The 19,605-nt window shown below is 39.0% G+C and overlaps 2 protein-coding genes across 2 annotated transcripts; both read left to right on the top strand.

Moving 5' to 3' along the window:
• Positions 1-10,118: 10,118 nt before the first annotated feature.
• LOC311175265 (olfactory receptor 10A2) lies at positions 10,119-11,072 on the top strand (the record flags this gene model as incomplete). Its single annotated transcript, XM_084240166.1, has 1 exon — positions 10,119-11,072. The coding sequence occupies one exon, from the start codon at positions 10,119-10,121 to the stop codon at positions 11,070-11,072; it is 954 nt and encodes a 317-aa protein (XP_084096292.1).
• A 7,223-nt stretch (positions 11,073-18,295) lies between these two features.
• Positions 18,296-19,252, top strand: OR10A4 (olfactory receptor family 10 subfamily A member 4; the record flags this gene model as incomplete). Its single annotated transcript, XM_084240233.1, has 1 exon — positions 18,296-19,252. Exon 1 carries the CDS (start codon positions 18,305-18,307, stop codon positions 19,250-19,252), a length of 948 nt encoding a protein of 315 aa, XP_084096359.1. The 5' UTR covers positions 18,296-18,304.
• Positions 19,253-19,605: the final 353 nt, after the last annotated feature.

The raw sequence follows: 19,605 nt of genomic DNA, 5'->3' as shown, positions 1-19,605 counted from the left end.
ACTGCTTTGGGTGATGTGTCTGTAAAGATGTCTTTGATGTGCAAATCACGTAGTGTTTTGCCTATATTTCCTTCTATATATTTTATGGTTTCAGGTCTTATGTCTAGTTCTTTAATCCATTTTGAGTTGATTTTTGTGTATGGTGTGAGGTGGTGGTCAAGCTTCATTCTTTTGCATGTAGCGACCCAGTTTTCCCAGCACCATTTATTGAACAAACTTTCTTTGCTCCAATGCATAGTCTTTGCTCCTTTGTCAAAGATTAGTTGACCATAAATCTGTGGGTTTATTTCTGGATTTTCTATTCGATTCCATTGGTCTGTATGTCTGTTCTTGTTCCAATACCATGCAGTTTTGATGATTATGGCTTTGTAGTATAGTTTGAAGTCTGGGAGTCTGATGCCTCCATTCCCTTCTTTTTTTTTCAGGAGAGCTTTGGCTATTCGGGGTTTTTTGTGATTCCATATCAATTTCATCAATAATTGTTCTATTTCTTTGAAGAATGACATTGAAATTTTGATTGGAATAGCATTGAATCTGTATATTGCTTTTGGAAGGATGGCCATTTTATTTTTTTTTTATTTTATTTATTTTTTTTAATAGAGGCATGTTTATTTATTTATTTATTTGTTTGTTTGTTTGTTTTGTTTATACAAGCACTGGGTACAGTCAGAAGCGCGGGAGGGTGAGGGAATTCACCAGAGCCAGAGCCAGAGCCGGGAGCAGAGCAGGCAGAAGGACCGAAGGACACTGCTGAGCGGAGCAGCGGGCGGCAGGAGAGGTCTGCGCGCCATGTGGGACCCTCCTCTGGTGGCCGGGGAGCAGCCGGGATCGAACCGGCGCTGCAGAGGCCGCAGGCAGCTTCACAACCCAGCGCTCAACCGCTGCGCCACTGGGGAGGCCCAGGATGGCCATTTTAATAATGTTTATTCTTCCAATCCATGAGCAGGGGATGTCTCTCCATTTCTTTGTGTCTTCTTCTATTTCTTTTAACAGTGTTTTATAGTTTTCTTTGTATAGGTCCTTTACCTCTTTTGTTAGATTTATTCCCAAATATTTGATTTTTTTTGTTTCAATAACAAAAGGGATGGTCTTTTTGATTTCTTCTTCTTCAGATTTATTGTTTGTGTATAGGAAGGCTACTGACTTTTGCGTGTTGATTTTGTATCCTGCCACTTTACTGAACTGATTGATGAGTTGAATTAGCTTTTCTGTGGAGTTTTTGGGGTTCTCTATGTATAATATCATATCGTCTGCAAATAGTGACAGTTTGACTTCTTCTTTTCCTATTTGGATTCCTTGGATGTCTTTCTCTTGTCTTATTGCCCTGGCTAGGACTTCCAGTATTATATTGAAAAGCAATGGTGAGAGTGGACATCCTTGTCTTGTTCCAGATCTTAATGGAATTGCTTTCAGCTTTTCACCATTGAGAATGATACTGGCTGTTGGCTTGTCATAGATGGCCTTTATGATGTTGAGGTATGTTCCTTGTATCCCAAGAACTACAAGGGCTTTTATCATGAATGGGTGTTGCACTTTGTCGAAAGCTTTCTCAGCATCTATTGATATTATCATATGGTTTTTATATTTCTTTTTGTTGATGTGTTGGATAACGTTGATTGATTTTCGGATGTTAAACCATCCTTGTGCCCCTGGAATGAATCCAACTTGGTCGTGGTGAATTATCTTATGGATACATTGTTGGATTCTGATGGCTAAAATTTTATTGAGGATTTTTGCATCAGTGTTCATTAGGGAGATTGGCCTGTAGTTTTCCTTTTTTGTGTTGTCCTTGTTCGGTTTTGGTATTAGTGTAATGTTGGCTTCATAGAACGTGTTTGGTATTGTCCCTTCCTTCTCAATTTTTTGGAAGAGTTTGTGAAGGATAGGCACTAATTCGTCTCTGAATGTTTGGTAGAATTCATTTGTAAATCCATCAGGTCCTGGGCTTTTGTTTTTGGGGAGGTTTTTGATTACCATTTCAATTTCGCTGCTTGTAATTGGTCTGTTTAGGTGTTCTATTTCTTCTTTATCTAGCTTTGGGTGATTGTAGAGTTGTAGGAATTTGTCCATCTCCTCTAGATTGTTAAACTTGTTTCCATATAACTGTTCATAGTAGTTACTGATTATTCTTTTGATTTCTGCTGTGTCCGTTGTGATTTCTCCTCTTTCATTGATGATCCTGTTTATTTGTGCTTTCTCCCTTTTTTCCTTTGTGAGCCTGGCTAGGGGTTTGTCTATTTTATTTATTTTTTCAAAGAACCAGCTCTTGGTTTCATTGATCTTTTGGATTGTTTTTTTAGTTTCAATTTCATTTATTTCTGCTTTGGTTTTTATTATTTCTTTTCTTCTACTGTTTTTGGGGTTTTTTTGTTGTTCTTTTTCTAGATCTTTGAGCTTCGAGATTAGGTTGTTTCTTTGCGTTCTTTCTTGTTTCTTGATGTGAGCTTCTATTGCTATATATTTTCCTCTTATTACTGCTTTTGCTGCATCCCATACATTTAGGATATTGGTGTCCTCCTTGTCGTTCAATTCAAAAAATTTTTTAATTTCTTCTTTGATCTCCTCATTAGTCCAATGGTCTTCCAGTAGTGTGGTTTTTAATCTCCATGAGGTAGGAAAGTTCCTTGCCTTCTTTTTATGGTTTATTTCTAGTTTGATGCCTTCATGGTCAGAAAAGATGGTTGATATGATTTCAATCTTGGTGTATCTGTTGATGTTTGTCTTGTGCCCCAGTATGTGATCGATCCTGGAGAATGATCCGTGTGCGCTTGAGAAAAATGTGTACTCCGTTTTTTTGGGGTTTAGTGTTCTATAGATGTCTGTTAAGCCCAATTGCTCTAGGTCTTTATTTAGAGCTTTGGTTTCTTTACTTATTTTTTGTCTTGTTGATCTATCCATTGTTGATAGTGGTGTGTTGAAGTCTCCCACTACGTATGTGTTTTCTCTGATGTCTGTTTTCAGAGAGGACAACAGTTGTCTGATATATTTTGGTGCTCCTTCGTTTGGTGAGTATATGTTAATGAGTGTTATTTCTTCTTGAAGTATTGTCCCCTTGATCATAATGTAGTGACCATTGGGGTCTCTTTTTATCTTTTTGAGTTTGAAATCTGTTTTATCTGATATAAGTATAGCTGTTCCTGCTTTCTTTTTTGGCCCATTTGCTTGTAGGATTGTTTTCCATCCTTTGACTTTGAGCCTATTTTTATCTTTTGTAGCTAAATGTGTTTCCTGGAGACAGCAAAAGGTTGGGTTTTGTTTCTTAATCCAGGCTGCAACTCTGTGTCTTTTTATTGAAGAGTTTAGTCCATTTACATTTAGAGTTAATATTGATATGTTAACATCTGTATTTGCCATTGTGTTTGTCTTTCCTTTGATTTTATTTATTTATTCTTTTAATAACTTTTTTTTTTTTTTTGGCCTTCTTTCATTGTTATTCGTCGCTCTGAGGTTCTGGCTTTAGGACTCCTTGTAGTATTTTTTGGAGTGGGGGTTTAGTTGCAATGAAATTCCGGAGTTTCTGTTTGTCTGGGAAGGTCCATATTCTTTCTTCAAAGAGGAAGGAGAGCTTTGCGGGATAGAGTATTCTTGGTTGGCATCTGTTTTCTTGGAGTCTGTTGACTATGTCCCTCCACTCTCTCCTTGCCCGTAGTGTTTCTTCGGAGAAGTCTGATGTCAGCCTGATTGGTTTTCCTTTGAATGTTATCTGTTTCTTCCCTCTTGCCAGCTTCATTATTTGTTCCTTGTCCTGGATTCTTGGGAGCTTTACTATTATGTGTCTTGCTGTATTTTTCCTTTCGTCGTGGAAGTTTGGTGTTCTTCTTGCTTCTTGTATATCAATTTTCAGCTCCTTCTTCACATTTGGGAAGTTCTCTTCAATTATCTCTTTGAATATTTTCTCTGTTCCTACATCTCTCTCCTCTCCTTCTGGTATTCCTATAACTCTTATATTTCCTTTCCTCATGGAGTCAGATAGTTCCCGAAGTCTTTCTTCGTTCTTTTTCCTTCGTACTTCTCTTTCCTTCTCTGTTTTGGTTCTTTTTATTTCTGTGTCTTCAAGATTACTTATTCGTTCTTCCATTTCATCTATTCTGCTTTCATTGCTTTTCCCAGAATTCTTTAGTTCTTCCATTAATTCTTTGATCTCCTGCATTTCTTTTACTTCCCTCTTTAGGGACTCAATTTCTTTCTTCTGACCATTGTTTTCCCTCTCTAGGGACTCAATTGCATTCTTCTGATCGTTGATTATTTTTCCCTTATCATTGTTTTCCTTTATGACTTCTGTCAGTTTTTTAATCACGGCAATTTTAAATTCTCTTTCTGGAAGGCTCAGAAATTCTTCCAAGTTATTGTCGTTGCAATCTGGGGGCTGGCTTTCTTTTTGTGGTGTGCTTTTTCTCTGGAGAGTTGCTAGGTTGCGTGTGGTTCTTCTCCTCCCTACTGTCTGTTTTCTAATTTGCCGTATGCGTTGGGACACTGTGTTGTTGGGACTTGCCGGCATCTTGGGTGGGCTTCTCTGTTCCCCTCTGGTTCTTCCAGGAGTCATCTGTCAGTTTCAAGCAGCCTTTACTGGAGAAAGGTCCCTGTTCTAAAATGCCGATGTGGGGACACACTCCCCTGTGCGCCTGGTCTGCCCCGGCGGTGGGTTCCTGCTCCCCTCTGGGCTTGGACTGCAGGCCAGAGGGGGTCTGGCGTGGGCGAACTTCCCCCGCTCACCTCTGGCTCCTGGGGAAGCCTTCTGCAGGTAGTCTTTACTGAAGAAATGTCCCTGTTCTAAAATGGTGATGTGGGACACACTCCCTGCGCTTCTGGTCTCAGGCACACTATTCTGCGCGCCTGGTCTGCCCCGGCTGTGGGTGCTCGCTCTCCCTGTGGGCTCAGACTACTTGTTCAGAAGGGGCCCGGTGTGGGCTAACTCCCCAGCTGGCCACTAGCTCCTTCAGTAGCCTGTGCTGGGGTCAAGTCGCTAGGTGGCACCAGAGATCTCTCCTAGAGCCCTTGGGGAGCTGATTTTCCACCCCGTGGGACAGGGAGCAGAGCGGGGATGGTAGGGTACACCTCAACGGCTTTGGGGTGCTGTGTCTGCCTTGTGCCCCACCGTCGTGGGGAACCCACGCCCCTAATTTCGTGCCCCGGGTCTCAGTTCCAAAGCCCTCAGTTCCAGGACGCGGGCTGTAGCCCAGATCAGTGGCGCGGGAATGGCGCCTTTTGAATCCCGCTCCCCTGCCTGGGCACCTTGTTCCTGCTCACTCAGGGAGGGCCTCCGCCGTCTCCCCGCAAGCCTAGGTCGCAGGCGCAGGGCCCTGGGCAGCTGCAATCCGAGGGCCGCTTTCGCGCAAGCTTACCGGGCGGCCGGGGCTGTGTGCTGGTGCTGGTCTCCTCCTGGGGGGCGGGGCTCTCTTTAATGGCGCCTGGAGCTCACCTCCGCCGCGGATCCTGCAGGGTTCGCCTCAGCTCCCGTTCACGGGGTGTGGTGGCTGAAATAGTTCCTTTCCACTCACAGTCCCACTTGCTGCATCCGTTTTTCTTGTTGGGCGTTTTGGTTTGTTGTTTCCCTCGTCTCTGCCGGTCGGAGAGTGCCGCCTCTGTGGGCGGGGGAGGGGAGCAGGGTTCTGCGCTTCCCTCCCTTCTCGTCCTCTTTTATGGCAACTTTCTTCTTCGGGCAGTTTGCTGGAGTCCTCCGTTTATCTTCCGTGTCCCAGTTCTCACTGGGACCTGCCGCTTTTCCTCCCTATTAACTTTTTTTTAATGGGAGATCTTACTCGCAGCGTCTCCTTGCCGCCATGTTGCTCCGCCCCCTTTCGAAAAAAAAAAAAATCGAGATTGTCTTTTTAGAAGTGATTGATATGATTCAGAACAGGTCTTGTAGATAAATACTTTTTATTATTTATTGCCACTATTGCAAATATTTCCCCCAGTTTATCATTTATCTTTCCTTGCTTTTAATTTGTTCTATCTTGTATTTTATTCTTAAAAATAGTCAAGTATTTGTTCTTCAAATAAGAAGCAATATATTTTCACTATGGATAATGTAAAAATATAAAATGCAAAGAAGACATTTAAAGACACTTGGAATTGGACCACTAAAACAAGATACTAACAAAGGAATAGAACTGAAGTCTCTATATGTATGTTTTTATTTAATTTTAAATAAATGTCTTTATATTGAAAACACTTTTATAGTGAACACTACTTTTCTTAATGTTTTAAAATTATATTAAATTTACTTGTTTGTTAATGATTGACATCTTTACAATACTATCTTTTCTCTTTTAGATTGTATTATTTTTATTGAGGCAATAATGGTTTACAACATTGTATATGAATTGGGGATGTATGTTCAGAGCTTTTCAGAGGTTTGTAACAACACAAGCCCACCACCAAAATACCACAACAGCTCACAGTAATTATGAAGATAAAATGACATTCAGTTTCTCCAAGACATTTTTTTAATATTATGTAAGTATACTATATTCCACAAGAATGTGTCTATTTTTAACATGCTTATACTAAAGTATTTTGCACTGTATTGCAAAATATTTCTAATTTTCTTATTTTCCATGAATACAGGAAAACTATTTCTATAGCGGTCCAAAACCTGACCAGTTCATTGAACTTAACATTAATGGCTTTTCATCTCATTATCATAATTTTATCTCTCCCTGCCCCCAATATTTGTGCCTTATTTATTTTCCTAATCTTATTGGATTTTCCAAAAATCTCCAAAATTTCCTATGAAACTAAATTCCCTTGGAGGTCTCTAGATGAGCTTTGGGACATCTGAGATTTACCCCCAAAATGAATGCAGTAGTATACTTTTTGAAGAGAGATTCCATGTTTTTTGTAAGATTTTCAAAAAGATCACATGACCCTCCAAAATGTAAGAACCTGTGCTTATGCTTTAGTTGTAAGAGTAGTAATGGCAATTATTTTTACATATATATTCATGTTATATTGAGAAAGTCATCTTCTATTCTTGATTGACTAAAATTTTATTTGTTTGATATTTTTAAAAATTAGAAATAAGTATTGAATTGTATAAACTTTATTTTCAGGAACTATTGACATTAACATTTTTAAATGAAATGTTGGTAGGATGAAAATATTAACTTACTTTGAACCATATTTACATTCTTGAAATACATTCTACATTGGCATCTATTATTGATATAATTTTGGATTCATTATGCTAGAATCAAATTTTATTTGGATCTTTTGCATCTATACTTTCTTATTTTTAAAAGATTTATTTTTATTTATACAAGAACCGGGATACAGTCCAAATGCGCGGGAGGGTGAGAGGATTCACCAGAGACAGAGCAGGGAACAAAACAGGCAGACTGACGAAATATACTGCGGAGGGGAGCAGTGGGCGAGACAGGAGAGGCCTGCTGCAGCATGTGGGATTCTCACCAGCTGGCCCAGATCAAACCCGTGCTGCAGAGGCTGCAGACAGCTTCACAGTGTGGTGCTCAACCGCCTGCACCACCAGGGAGGCCCCCTGCATCTACACTTTCAAGTAAAATTGATCTATGGGGTTTTTTACATGTTATATTTTCAAACTACTTATGTAAACACATTTGATGTGAATTTCTTATAAACAGCATATAGTTGAGTCATTTTTTAAACTCACTTTGCCAGTCTCAGTCCTTTAATTGTGTATTTATGAAATTTGCACTTAATATAATTATGGATATGTTAGAGTTTACATCTGCCATTTTGGTTTTTGTTAACTGTTTGACCTCTCATTTCTGTTTTGTTTTTTCTTTCCTTCCTTTAGGTTTCTTTAAAATTTTTGTAATTTCATTGAAATTTATCAATAGTGTTTTTTAATGTATTTCTTTGTATAGGCTATTTCATGACTGCTATGTTACATTATATATACATAACATCACAATATACAGATGTGGTTGTTCTACCAGTTTGAATGAAGCATAGACACCTTACCTTGCTTTCCATTCTTTGATTTTCATTGTTTATAACTGTCTTAAACATTTCTCCTATAAACATTTAGAACCATGACAGTGTTATAAATCTGCTTTAACTACCAATCAATTTAGAAAACTCAATGAGAAGTCTATTATATCTACTCGTAATTTTGCTTACCATTTTATCTAGACATTTTGAGTAATATGAGAAGTGAATCTTATTTAAACTTCCTGTTTTAGCTGACTTCCGTTAACATTGCTCCTGAGGAGAAAGGTAAAAAGGCTGTTTCATTTCTGCCAGGCAGGGGTGGAAGTTCAGGTTTCATATATTGTCTCCACTGTCAGCAGAAATGGTTGGGGGGGGGGCAGGTTTGTTATTATTTCAGGAATTAAAGTCCTGGATCCCCAGTAGACCTAGCAGATGGCCTGGGGACCATATTAACAGGGCAGAAGTCCTTGTTTCCCATTCAAACTTTGCTGCTGTGAGTGGATTGGGACCAGTTTTTCTTTAGTGTTTAGATGGAGCAGAGTATGGTCTTTCGTTAAAAGTTTTGCTAAACTGACTCTTGGTCCTTTAGTTAATGAGAGCATGATTTTGTTCAAGATTTTTTTGTCTGTGCCTATTGGCACTTTAGCATTGCTCTCCTCTTCAGCTCCTAGTCTGGGATACATGAAACATGTAGAAAACCCAGGAAACTTACCACCATGACATTCTTTGAGCATCTAGTTGGTCTACCTTTTTGTCTTTACCTTATAGAGTGTCTCTATGCACCTTTCATATATAATGTCTAGGTTTTGTTATAGTTGATGGGAAAATAAGGAAAAATACACTTACCTAATCTTCCTAAGTACAAACTTTTCCTGAGTTTTGCTTTTTTCATTTGTAGTTGTACTAGAGTTTTGTTTGGTTGTATTTTATAGGGATTTTGTTTTTAATTTGGTTTGTTTTTATTAATTTCTAGTCTGCTTGCTTAACAGAATTTTTCTGTCCTCAAAATTAAAAAAATCATTAATATAAAGATATTTGTATGGATTTTTTAAAATGTATTTAGAAATTTTTTTCAATTCAAAAAGCCATTATTCAGTGATGTTTATTTTCCCTCTGATATTTCTTGGAATATTGTTTCTTCTCTTTTGCTATGTTATTCTGGAATACCTACTTAATTGATTATCATTTCCTGTATTTTACTTCATTATCCTTTCTACTATTTTTTCTTTTAGTGATTTTTTGCAGTAATTTAGATATAATGTCACAAAGTTGTATATAATTCACAAATGTTATTTTCTCACAGCATGTGAGAAGGTCCCACTGTGATCCCATAAGCAACATAATTTGAAATATGTGCTTTACAACCTTTTATTTTAATAATCATCATTCTCCCTGCATCCTCGAGGTGGTGTTTTCTGATATTACACTGTCAAATATCATGACTATTTATTCAATATTCAATATCTTACAGGGCTTTATTGAACATACATATTAGAAACAATTCAATGACTTTCCAATTTCTTCCCAATTCTTTTTTGAGAAATGGAACTGTTCTAATTTATTCCATTAATCTAAACTGCCTTGTCTTGATATCTCCCATCATTTTCTCTATTCACGTATTCTAAAACACACAGGGCTGACATGCACCTATAAGGGAACAAAGCATATGTTAATTGTACTCATTGTATTTGATCCCCTCACTCATCTCTCAAATTCTAGCCAGCAAGAAGGATTCATGAGAGTAGAACATTATTAGGTGTGTTGTTTTGCATTGTAATTATGAATATACCTTTAAAGTTTTTGTAAATTTACATGTATCTGTCCTTTAATGAAATAATGAATAATGAGTTTGTTTCTCAAAAATTTAGATGTTTCAGGACTATCACTTTCTCCCAAAATGTGCCCTATGGTGGTCCTTTCAGAGATCCACAGTTCTGTTTCTACACGATCTTTCTATATGTTACTGTGCAATAGTGAAATACCAACTTCTCCAGAAGCTGACCCAAGCCCATTTCAGAGATAAGGCACTGGCCATTCTCCTTTATGTCTCTACTTTTAGATAACACGAGTCCTTCCCTTTTCTAACTGATATCTGGAGCTGCCTCTTTCCCTAATGATAAAAAGGAATCTGAGACAACAAATCCAGAATCTGACTCTTCTAATCAAGAATCTCTCTATTTGACTATAGCAGGGGATTCATTCCTATGGCTGGAGGAAACTGGACACGAGTTAGTGAGTTTATCCTCATGAGCTTCTCTTCTTTGTCAACTGAAATACAGTCGTTACTCTTCTTGACATTCCTAATCATCTACCTGGTCACCCTAGCAGGAAACAGCCTCATCGTTCTGGTCACCTTGGCTGACCCCATGCTCCACAGTCCCATGTATTTCTTCCTCAGGAACTTGTCCTGCTTGGAGATTGGCTTCAACCTAGTCATTGTGCCCAAGATGCTGGGCACCCTGCTTGCCCGAGACATGACCATCTCCTTCCTTGGTTGTGTCACTCAGATGTATTTCTTCTTCTTCTTTGGAGTTGCTGAATGCTTCCTCCTGGCCACCATGGCATATGACCGCTATGTGGCCATCTGCAATCCCTTGCACTACCCAGTCATCATGAACCAAAGGACACGTGCCAAGCTGGCTGTTGCCTCCTGGTTTCCAGGATTTCCTGTGGCTACAGTGCAGACCACATGGCTTTTCAGTTTTCCATTCTGTGGCACCAACAAGGTGAATCACTTCTTCTGTGACAGCCCCCCTGTGCTGAAGCTGGTGTGTGCTGACACAGCACTATTTGAGATCTATGCGATTGTGGGGACCATCCTGGTCGTCATGACACCCTGCTTGCTGATCCTGTGTTCCTACACTCGCATTGCTGTTACCATCCTCAAGATTCCATCAGCTAAGGGGAAGCATAAGGCCTTTTCTACCTGTTCCTCCCACCTCCTCGTCGTCTCCCTGTTCTATGTATCTTTAAGTCTCACCTACTTCCGGCCGAAGTCCAATAATTCCCCAGAGAGCAAGAAGATGCTGTCCTTGTCCTACACTGTTATGACTCCCATGTTGAACCCCATCATCTATAGCCTGAGAAATAATGAGGTGAAGAATGCCCTTAGCCGGACCTTCCGCAAGGCCTTTGGCCATAGAACTTACATCCCATAGACATTCAGACATAAAGTCTATTGAATGGGGAATCACATGTTTCATATTTTGGATTCTCTATGCTTCTCTTCATATGTCCATTGGGATGAAACCCAGTTGCTGAAATAAAAGAGCTTAGTGCAGATAAAAATATGCAGAGGTAGGTTTGACCTATCACTGCCACCTACCAAACACCTCTGCCTGCCCATTGTAGAATTTTCTTATTGACATTTCATCACTTATGTGGCCAAACAATTCCAAATACTCACTAGCCTGTCTGCATTATTAACAGTACGAAACTGTTTGTAATCTTAACTTAGGCTCAAACATAGTAAAAGAGTGTAAATACCATCTTGTCCATTTATCTTCTTTTGGGAAAATCTGATGTCATTCATCAGATTTTAAACCCTATGATTGTCCAAATGCATAACTCCTCTCACTGTCTTAATTCAATTGTTATGCCCTTGAGACAGTGTTGGATCTTTTAAACTGACAGATTTGTGGTATGAATAAGGGGAAGTGGATCCATAATCTCCAACACACTTTTCTAACTAATAAATTATTTTCTTCCTTGCTCATTTTTTTCCACAAAATGTCCTGAACTTCCATGGGTTCTCTATGGCATATTCAGGTTCTTTACACATTTTGAAGTAAATTCAAATTTAATGATAAATTTCAATCATAAGTTGGTTACCTATTGACTCTAATATAGCTTTTCTTTAACCACAAAAAATTCTTATTCTTTTTTATAACTTCATAGTACTTAATCTATTTTGTAGTTATAATTTAGTTAATAAGTCTCTTACAATTACAAATTGTAGTGTTAAAAATATAGCTTTATGCATATGCCTTTTTATATTTTTGCCAGTGTATCTGGCAGGTGTATATCTAGAAAATGAATTTTTGGGCAAAGGATAAGTACATATGTAATGTTCCTATATATGAACAAAATTCCCCTCCAAAGTGATTGTATCTTATTACACTCCCACTGAAATTTGTAAGAGTGCTTTTTTCCCACAACCCACCCCAGCTACATAAATAACAGTTATCATCAACCATTTGGCATTTTGCTTATGTGATAGATTAAAAAGCCCAATTAAATTTTAATTTAAATAAAATAAACTTCGAAGGAGATGGGATAAATAGGTGAGTAAATCAGAGAAAAGTTGTGCATTTCATTCAGATTTCTGAGTTCATAATTTAGATATTTAGTAGTTGGTAAAGACTTGGTATTTTCATTAGTTGAAGGGTACCTTCCCCTTTATCTTAAAGTGCAAGATGAACATATCATTCTAACCAATCAAAACGGAAAATCTCAAGTTATATTGACAAGAGGTAAGGCAGAATGTCAGTATTAAAAATGCCTTATGGAAAAATTTAAACACATGAGTTAGATATGGTGGCTGCTTTCAGTGAAAACATGCAATCAAAAATCTGTAGATTCAAAAGCACTGTAAGAAATATTGATAAAGGTTTTATAGTCTGTGGAAGAAAACTCAATCAGATGAGAAAGTTTTTATCTCAAATCATGAATTTCACTTTAATCCCTCAAGATCAATTCCTAGTCTAAAAATGTTAGGATGTTGAGGTTATTAGTCAGACATTCCTCTCTTTATTTAACTTGGCATTAACAGCTTCCTAACAGCATCCCAACTAACTGTTTCTGATTTTCATTAATAGTCTCCGCTTGGCTTAAATAATAATTAATGGGTTCTCCACCCATGCTTGAAAACTCTAGAGTCCAAGTCAGAAAAACACCTGAGAACTTGCCTAATGAGACTTAAAAATGAAGGAAAATGTAAAAGAATATTGATTGGTATGAAAGAAATGATATCACTGCCTCAAAGATAAATTGCATTTCCACATTTAGTTCAACATCTTTTCACAGTGGTCAAGACAATGGAAACAGGCTCACTATCCATCAGTGAATAAATGGATAAAGAAAATATGGCATATATCAGATAATATACATATTTATATACAATGAAATATCTATAGGCGGGTAGCTAGATTGTGCATGTATGTATATGTATATGGACTATTAATCATCCATTAAAAGAAGTAAATTCTGCCATTTGCAATAGGATAAATGGACCTTAATACATTATGCTAAGTAAAATAAGCCAGAAAAAAGAAAGACAGATACTGTATAATCTTACTTATATGTGGAATCTTAAAAGTCACTCATCAAACAGAGAATAAGAGTGATGCATGGGCTTAGGGGGGTAGGGAGAGAGGATGTGAAGATGCTGGTTAAAGGGTACAGACTCAGTTACAACATGAATAAGTTCTGAGAATCATCTGCAGGAAATGTTAACTGATCCTGTGGTGGTATTGATTTCACAATATATACATGCTTCAAATCATCACATTGCATTGTACACATTAAATGTGCACAATGTTATATGTCAATTATATTTCAATAAAGCTAGAAAAATTTAAAACTAAGTTTAAAAAAACAATACTGGCATATTCCTCTAACTTCTCTCAGACAGAGACCTTGGACACTGAGTTTCATCCCTTTGTCCTTATATCTTCACAAGTGGAGGAAATTTTAGAGCTTCAATGAAGCCCTTCTTCCAATTATGGGATTACAAAGTTTTCATGAATTTTTGCACTCCTGGGAACTCTTCAAAACTCACACCAATCAGAAAGTAAACCTTGATTTCACCTGAGGAGGAGAAAACATTGGGGGGAATCACTTCCCTACGGTAAACAGAAGGGACCAAAATAGCCTGCAACCCTCTAGAGTAATGACACCGACCCAGCCCAGCGCTCCTGTGGAGTGACTGAGGCTGCGCAGCTCAAAGCTACTTTACAGGGCTGACCCAGCCAAAGCCCAGGATCTACCTGGGGTATCTGACTCTGCCTGAGACAAAGTTTCTTTGAAAATGTGATGAGGGACTACCCCCGAGTCCACCAGCTGTGTGGGCCGAGAGAAACACACCTAGGGGGTCTTTGGAATGACTGGCACAGTGTAGGACTTTTCTAAAATGACTTGAACAGGCAGAGCCATAATTTATGACACCCCTGGAATCACCCATGCAGACAGTCTAAGGCTGCCCCAGAGTGACTGGTACAGACCGGGCTCTCTGGACTGTGATCCGGACAAGTCCCATTCACAGGCGGTAAGTAAAGGGTGGTGGCAGGGGCACAGGCTTAATATCTCTTGTGACGAGGATGATAGCTCAGCACCAAAATATGTTCTTTTCTGACATAATTCTGAGAGACAAGAAAGGATCAGAGGTCTCAAGTACAGAACATGGAGTTTTATAGGGCTCAACAAATTTGGAAACCTGGGGAAATGATAGAAAACAGTGACAATATGTTTATTGTGCTTTAGAAAATTCAAAGTGCTTGTGCAGATGCTATCTCATGTCACAACCACAACCATTCCTTCGGGTGGGTAGGGTGTTTATAATAATTGTCATTTTACAGTTGAGAAAACCATAACCCAGAAAATGTACTGTCTGTAGCTCCATATCTCACAGCTAAAATAATAATCAGAACTTGAATTCTCATTTTATGACTCCAAAGTCCTTGTCTTTGTAACTACATGGTCTCAAACAATCACGTACATAGTGTTTTTAAAAAGATCTCTTAAGAATGTTATCGAGCTCTTCTGTGTTGAAACAAACATAGGACCTCCAAGATGTTACCCCTGAAAGGAAATCCTCTGAGGTGTAGCTGGCCAGACAACCTGAATTTTCCACCCCTGCCGCGGACCAGCACAGCAGTAGACGATGAGGCCGTCTCAGGGTTGAGAGAAGCGCAAAGGGTGGTCAGGGAGTAGACGAAAGAAATGACAGATACACTTCAAGAGAGAGTGTAAATCTGAGTGCAATTTTATTTGAGTTTGTGACCAGTATATATATGTTTTCTAAAAGCATAGAAACAGTGAACATCAATGAAATCAGCTTGCTCATAGGTTTAGCTTATCATTGACAGGGCAGTGATCTATGTCCAAAATACATCTGGACCTAGCCGCATTCCTAAGTAGACAGGCTATTAACTCTTTCTTTTGTTCTATATAATTATATTCTTGTTGTACTAACTACTACTACTACCTACTCATTTTTACTCATAATTAATTGTCACGGGTGAATTTTATTTTATAATGCAGTTAATATCAAAGGTACTAAAGTCAAGCACATAATAGAAAGATTATTAAACCAACAATTCTAACACAGTGTTTAGTAATGTTTCATTTGGATTAGCCTAATTATTAAATTACATATGTTTTTTAACTAGCAACCAATGACCAGAAAAAAGGAAAGATTTTAGAAAGACACTTGTAGCAGAATAAAGTTTGTGGGCCTTGAGAAAGCGAGATAAGGTTCCGTGTGGTCAGCATCCCTTTTAAGTCTTTGTGGCGGCTTCTGGTGGTCGTTATCTCTTGGCAGGCATTCAGTTTCTCTGCATCTTAGGGAATTTGCTGTTCTCCCCCTGTGCGCATGGTTCCTTGCCCACGCCGGACCTCAGGGACCATGGCAACAGCCATTAGCCCTGAAGGTCACTGCAGGGGGAGGTGCAGCACACCCCAAACCTCCCTTCCTCTGAGGGTTCTCTCTCCCTGTCTCTGATTACTTCTGTCATAACCAGACTTAACCCAACAGCTTGCCAGACCAGCAGTAAATCAGAACCCAAATTATACACCACCAATAACATCCTGACAACGACAACTGCTTTCAGGAAGTTACACGAAGCTCAGTTCTTCAAAACCTGCCCAGCAGCCTCCCCCTCTACCATTTCTTCCCTGCATAGTAAGGGTAAATACTTAGAAACTTGAAAAGGGAAGAGAAAGGTGAAAGGTATGAAAGCAACAGAAGAAAATAGAAAGGGGAGAGTTATTCAAGTAACAAGACAAATAAAGGAAACTAGAATTACAAGTACGAGGAAAAGGCAGAAGACATCACGGATTGTGCTTTCACTTTGTGTTTCCTGCAGCACGAGGGTCCTAAGAAGATGCAGGAGGGAACCAGCTCAGGGGAGAGGAGACCAGTGAGAGTGAAACAAGTGGGTCTCTCAGCTCTTCTCCTACTCTTGTGCATCCTCACTGCATCTAAGTCTGTGGAAATGACACGAGGCTGTATTGCTGATGTATGTGGGTTCCTTGTGAATGGATCTCCCTGTGCCTACATACTGTCTGTACAGATGTGTTCTGACTTATTTTCCATGCTCTCTTCATTATTCATTCAGTAACAATTTGCCTGGCATCTGTATTGCTAGATGTGATGATTAAAAAGTTGAATAACACAACTTCTCCTCTCAAGGTGTACACTACCTAGAGCTTGAGATGGAGGAATAAAATGGTTATTCTAATATGAGGACTGGAAAATTGTTTCCCAGGTCTCCAGTGTTAGTAATATCTTGAAATGCTCTGTCCATCTCTAGAAATTTTACTGTTTTTGCTCTCTCACCAACCCCCTATGCCAAAACACTCCAGCTTGCCCTCACCTGTGACTTAAACTCATTTACCTTCTCAGAGAGCAGGTGAAAATGTTCTTGAAGGATTAAATCCATGACTTGGAGTCAGACTGCCCCACATGTTGTCCTGATGCTAACACTTACTGGTTGCCCAACTTTGAAAAAAATTATTAAACTTCTCTCTGCCTTGGGTCCTTGAGTAGCCTTCTTTAGTCCCTATATCTTCAGGTTGTTGTGAGACTTAACATAATGCATCAAAACACTTAAGATAGTGTCTGGTACACAACAAATGTTAATTCTTACCATGAAAATGGGTAAGTTTTCATAGAAATGATGCCCAGGTTGAGTTGTTGGTTTTTGTTTATTTTTAACAAATAGGAATCAGCAAAAAATTTTAAAAAGCATTTCTTTTTGCTCTCTATCTCCCTCATTCCTACACCATCTGAACTTCTCTTATCTGCTCAGAACTCTACTTAAATAGTCTCTTCTTGGTGAAACCTTTCCTGCCACTCTCCCCTTCCCAAATGTCTATCTCTTTCTCCACAACTTTAATTATTCTCCCTTGATCTTATCACCATCTAACATGCTACATTCTATCTTCATAATTTGTTTATAATCTATATGCCCTTCTACAAGGTGAATTCTGCCAGTGCAGAGATTTTTGTTTATTTACTAATGTATCATCTTTGGTGTCTAGAACATAAAAGATAATATTTATTAAATACATAATTCATTTTTCTTACCAATTGAGATACAGGGCTCACAGTGAGGTGGGTAATGGGTTGGATAAAAAGTAGACTTTGGAAGGTAGATGTAGCATTATATCGTAATAATTATAATGGTTAGAATTTATCGAGCATTTATTATGTAACAATCATCACACTACATGCTTTAGATTTGTGCCTTCTTTTAAATTTCTAATCATCTGGAAGAATTTCATGGTCCCAATTTTGAAGTTTAGCTATTGATGTAATAAAAACTGTTTGTTTTTCACAAAATGTAATGTTAGTTACATCTGCATATTTGAGTTTTTAACATTTAAAACTTGAGCTTCATATTTCTGGAGAATTAAGACACAGGTCAACTAATAGAAGCTAGTGAGAGGATTTATTCATAAAACACATAGATTGTCTCTGTAGTCTGATGCTCTCTTGAATCTGTGTTCCCTTTATTTGATCACAAAAGCCACAATGAGAACATTTTGCCTGGGGATTAAAATACACCACAATTTCTATTACATTGTATGTCTTCTTATTTAAATTGTAACTGAGCTAGTTTAGAAATGGACATTCCTCCAGTACACCAAAATCTTCCCACTATGGGCTACTTAAGATTGGAACACATTCAAGTCCCTCAGGGATCACTGGTAAATGTTGATTTACATTCCTTGATTCCCTCCTTCTCACCCTTTCACTTGCAGAAAACATACCTGACTAATCTCACTGCCTCTCTCTGTGCATCAAGATTCCTCTCTTTAGAAATGGTTGGCCTGCCTTCTTTTCCAGCACCACTGACTGTGGAGAGATTGGGAGGAACATAGAAGTGAAGTTGTGGTTTTGACAATACTGTATAATGCAAGAAAAATTCAGGAGATGTATGGATATATACGGTTTGCTTTTGTTCAGTCTGGAAAAAAAAAACCAGCAGTCTACAAAAAATTGTGAATTCAATAGTATCTTGCTCTTCACATCTTGGAAAGTCAGATCTTCAGTAACCACAACAAGAAAGGTAGAGAATGCAGCCATAGAAGTCTCCCTTCCTAAATGTATAATAGAGATCTAAATAATATATGAACACTTCTGCCTAATAAAATCCTGGGTAGAAGAATGATGTGGGGAAACTGGACAATTGTCAATGAGTTTGTTCTTGAGAGCTTCTCAGCCTTGTCCTCTGAACTACAAGCCCTACTGTTTTTCCTTTTCTTGACCATTTACCTGGTTACGCTAATGGGCAATGTCCTCATTATCCTGGTAACTACAGTTGACTCTGCCCTACAAAGTCCTATGTACTTCTTCCTCAGGAACTTGTCCTTCCTGGAGATAGGTTTCAACTTGGTCATTGTGCCTAAGATGCTGGGGACCTTGATCATACAAGATGCAACCATCTCCTTCCTTGGTTGTGCCACTCAAATGTATTTCTTCTTCTTCTTTGGGGCTGCTGAGTGTTGCCTCCTGGCCACAATGGCATATGACCGCTATGTGGCCATCTGTGACCCTTTGCGTTATCCAGTCATCATGGACCGCAAGGCCTGTGCCCAGCTAGCAGCTGCCTCTTGGTTTTCAGGGTTTCCAGTGGCCACTGTGCAAACCACATGGATTTTCAGCTTTCCTTTTTGTGGTGCCAACAGGATAAACCACTTCTTCTGTGACAGCCCCCCTATCATTGCCCTGGTCTGCGCTGATACCTCTCTATTTGAACTGGAGGCTCTGACAGCCACTGTTCTATTCATCCTATTCCCTTTTTTGCTGATCCTGGGATCCTATATCCGCATCCTCTCCACCATCTTCAGGATGCCCTCAACTGAGGGGAAACACAAGGCCTTCTCCACCTGTTCCTCTCACCTCCTGGTGGTCTCCCTTTTTTATAGCACTGCCATCCTTACATACTTCCGACCCAGGTCCAGCACCTCTCCTGAAGGCAAGAAGTTGCTGTCACTCTCCTACACTGTAGTGACACCCATGCTGAACCCCATCATCTACAGCTTAAGGAACAGTGAAGTGAAGTCTGCACTGAAGCGGGTCATCCACCGGGCCCTCGGGCCTCAGAAACTATGACTGACTTAGAAGGAAGCTGAAAGGGTAGAATGCAAAGACAAAAGGAAAAAAGCAAATTTTGCATATGGATTTTTATCTTGACTCTTTCCATGAGTATATCCACTGGGGTTTTGGGCTTTCTATTTTCTGAATAGAAGAGCAGGTGTGGTGAAAGAAAGAACTACATGGGCCCCCTACTCTATGGGGCTCTGGTAGCAATGAATCTGGGGATATTGCCAGTTTACATATGTTAGGAACCTATTGGAAGGTTGATAATGTTGCTGCAATATGCCTGTTTTGTTGTTTGGTTTAACCTTTCTTGAAATTCTTTATCCATTCCATTTTATAATCTTCTGCTTTACTTTCTTCTGTTT

Source organism: Talpa europaea (genome assembly GCF_964194135.1).
Source record: "Talpa europaea genome assembly, chromosome: 1".
NCBI classification, from domain to species: Eukaryota; Metazoa; Chordata; class Mammalia; order Eulipotyphla; family Talpidae; genus Talpa; species Talpa europaea.
This window is presented reverse-complemented; position numbering and strand designations above follow the sequence as displayed.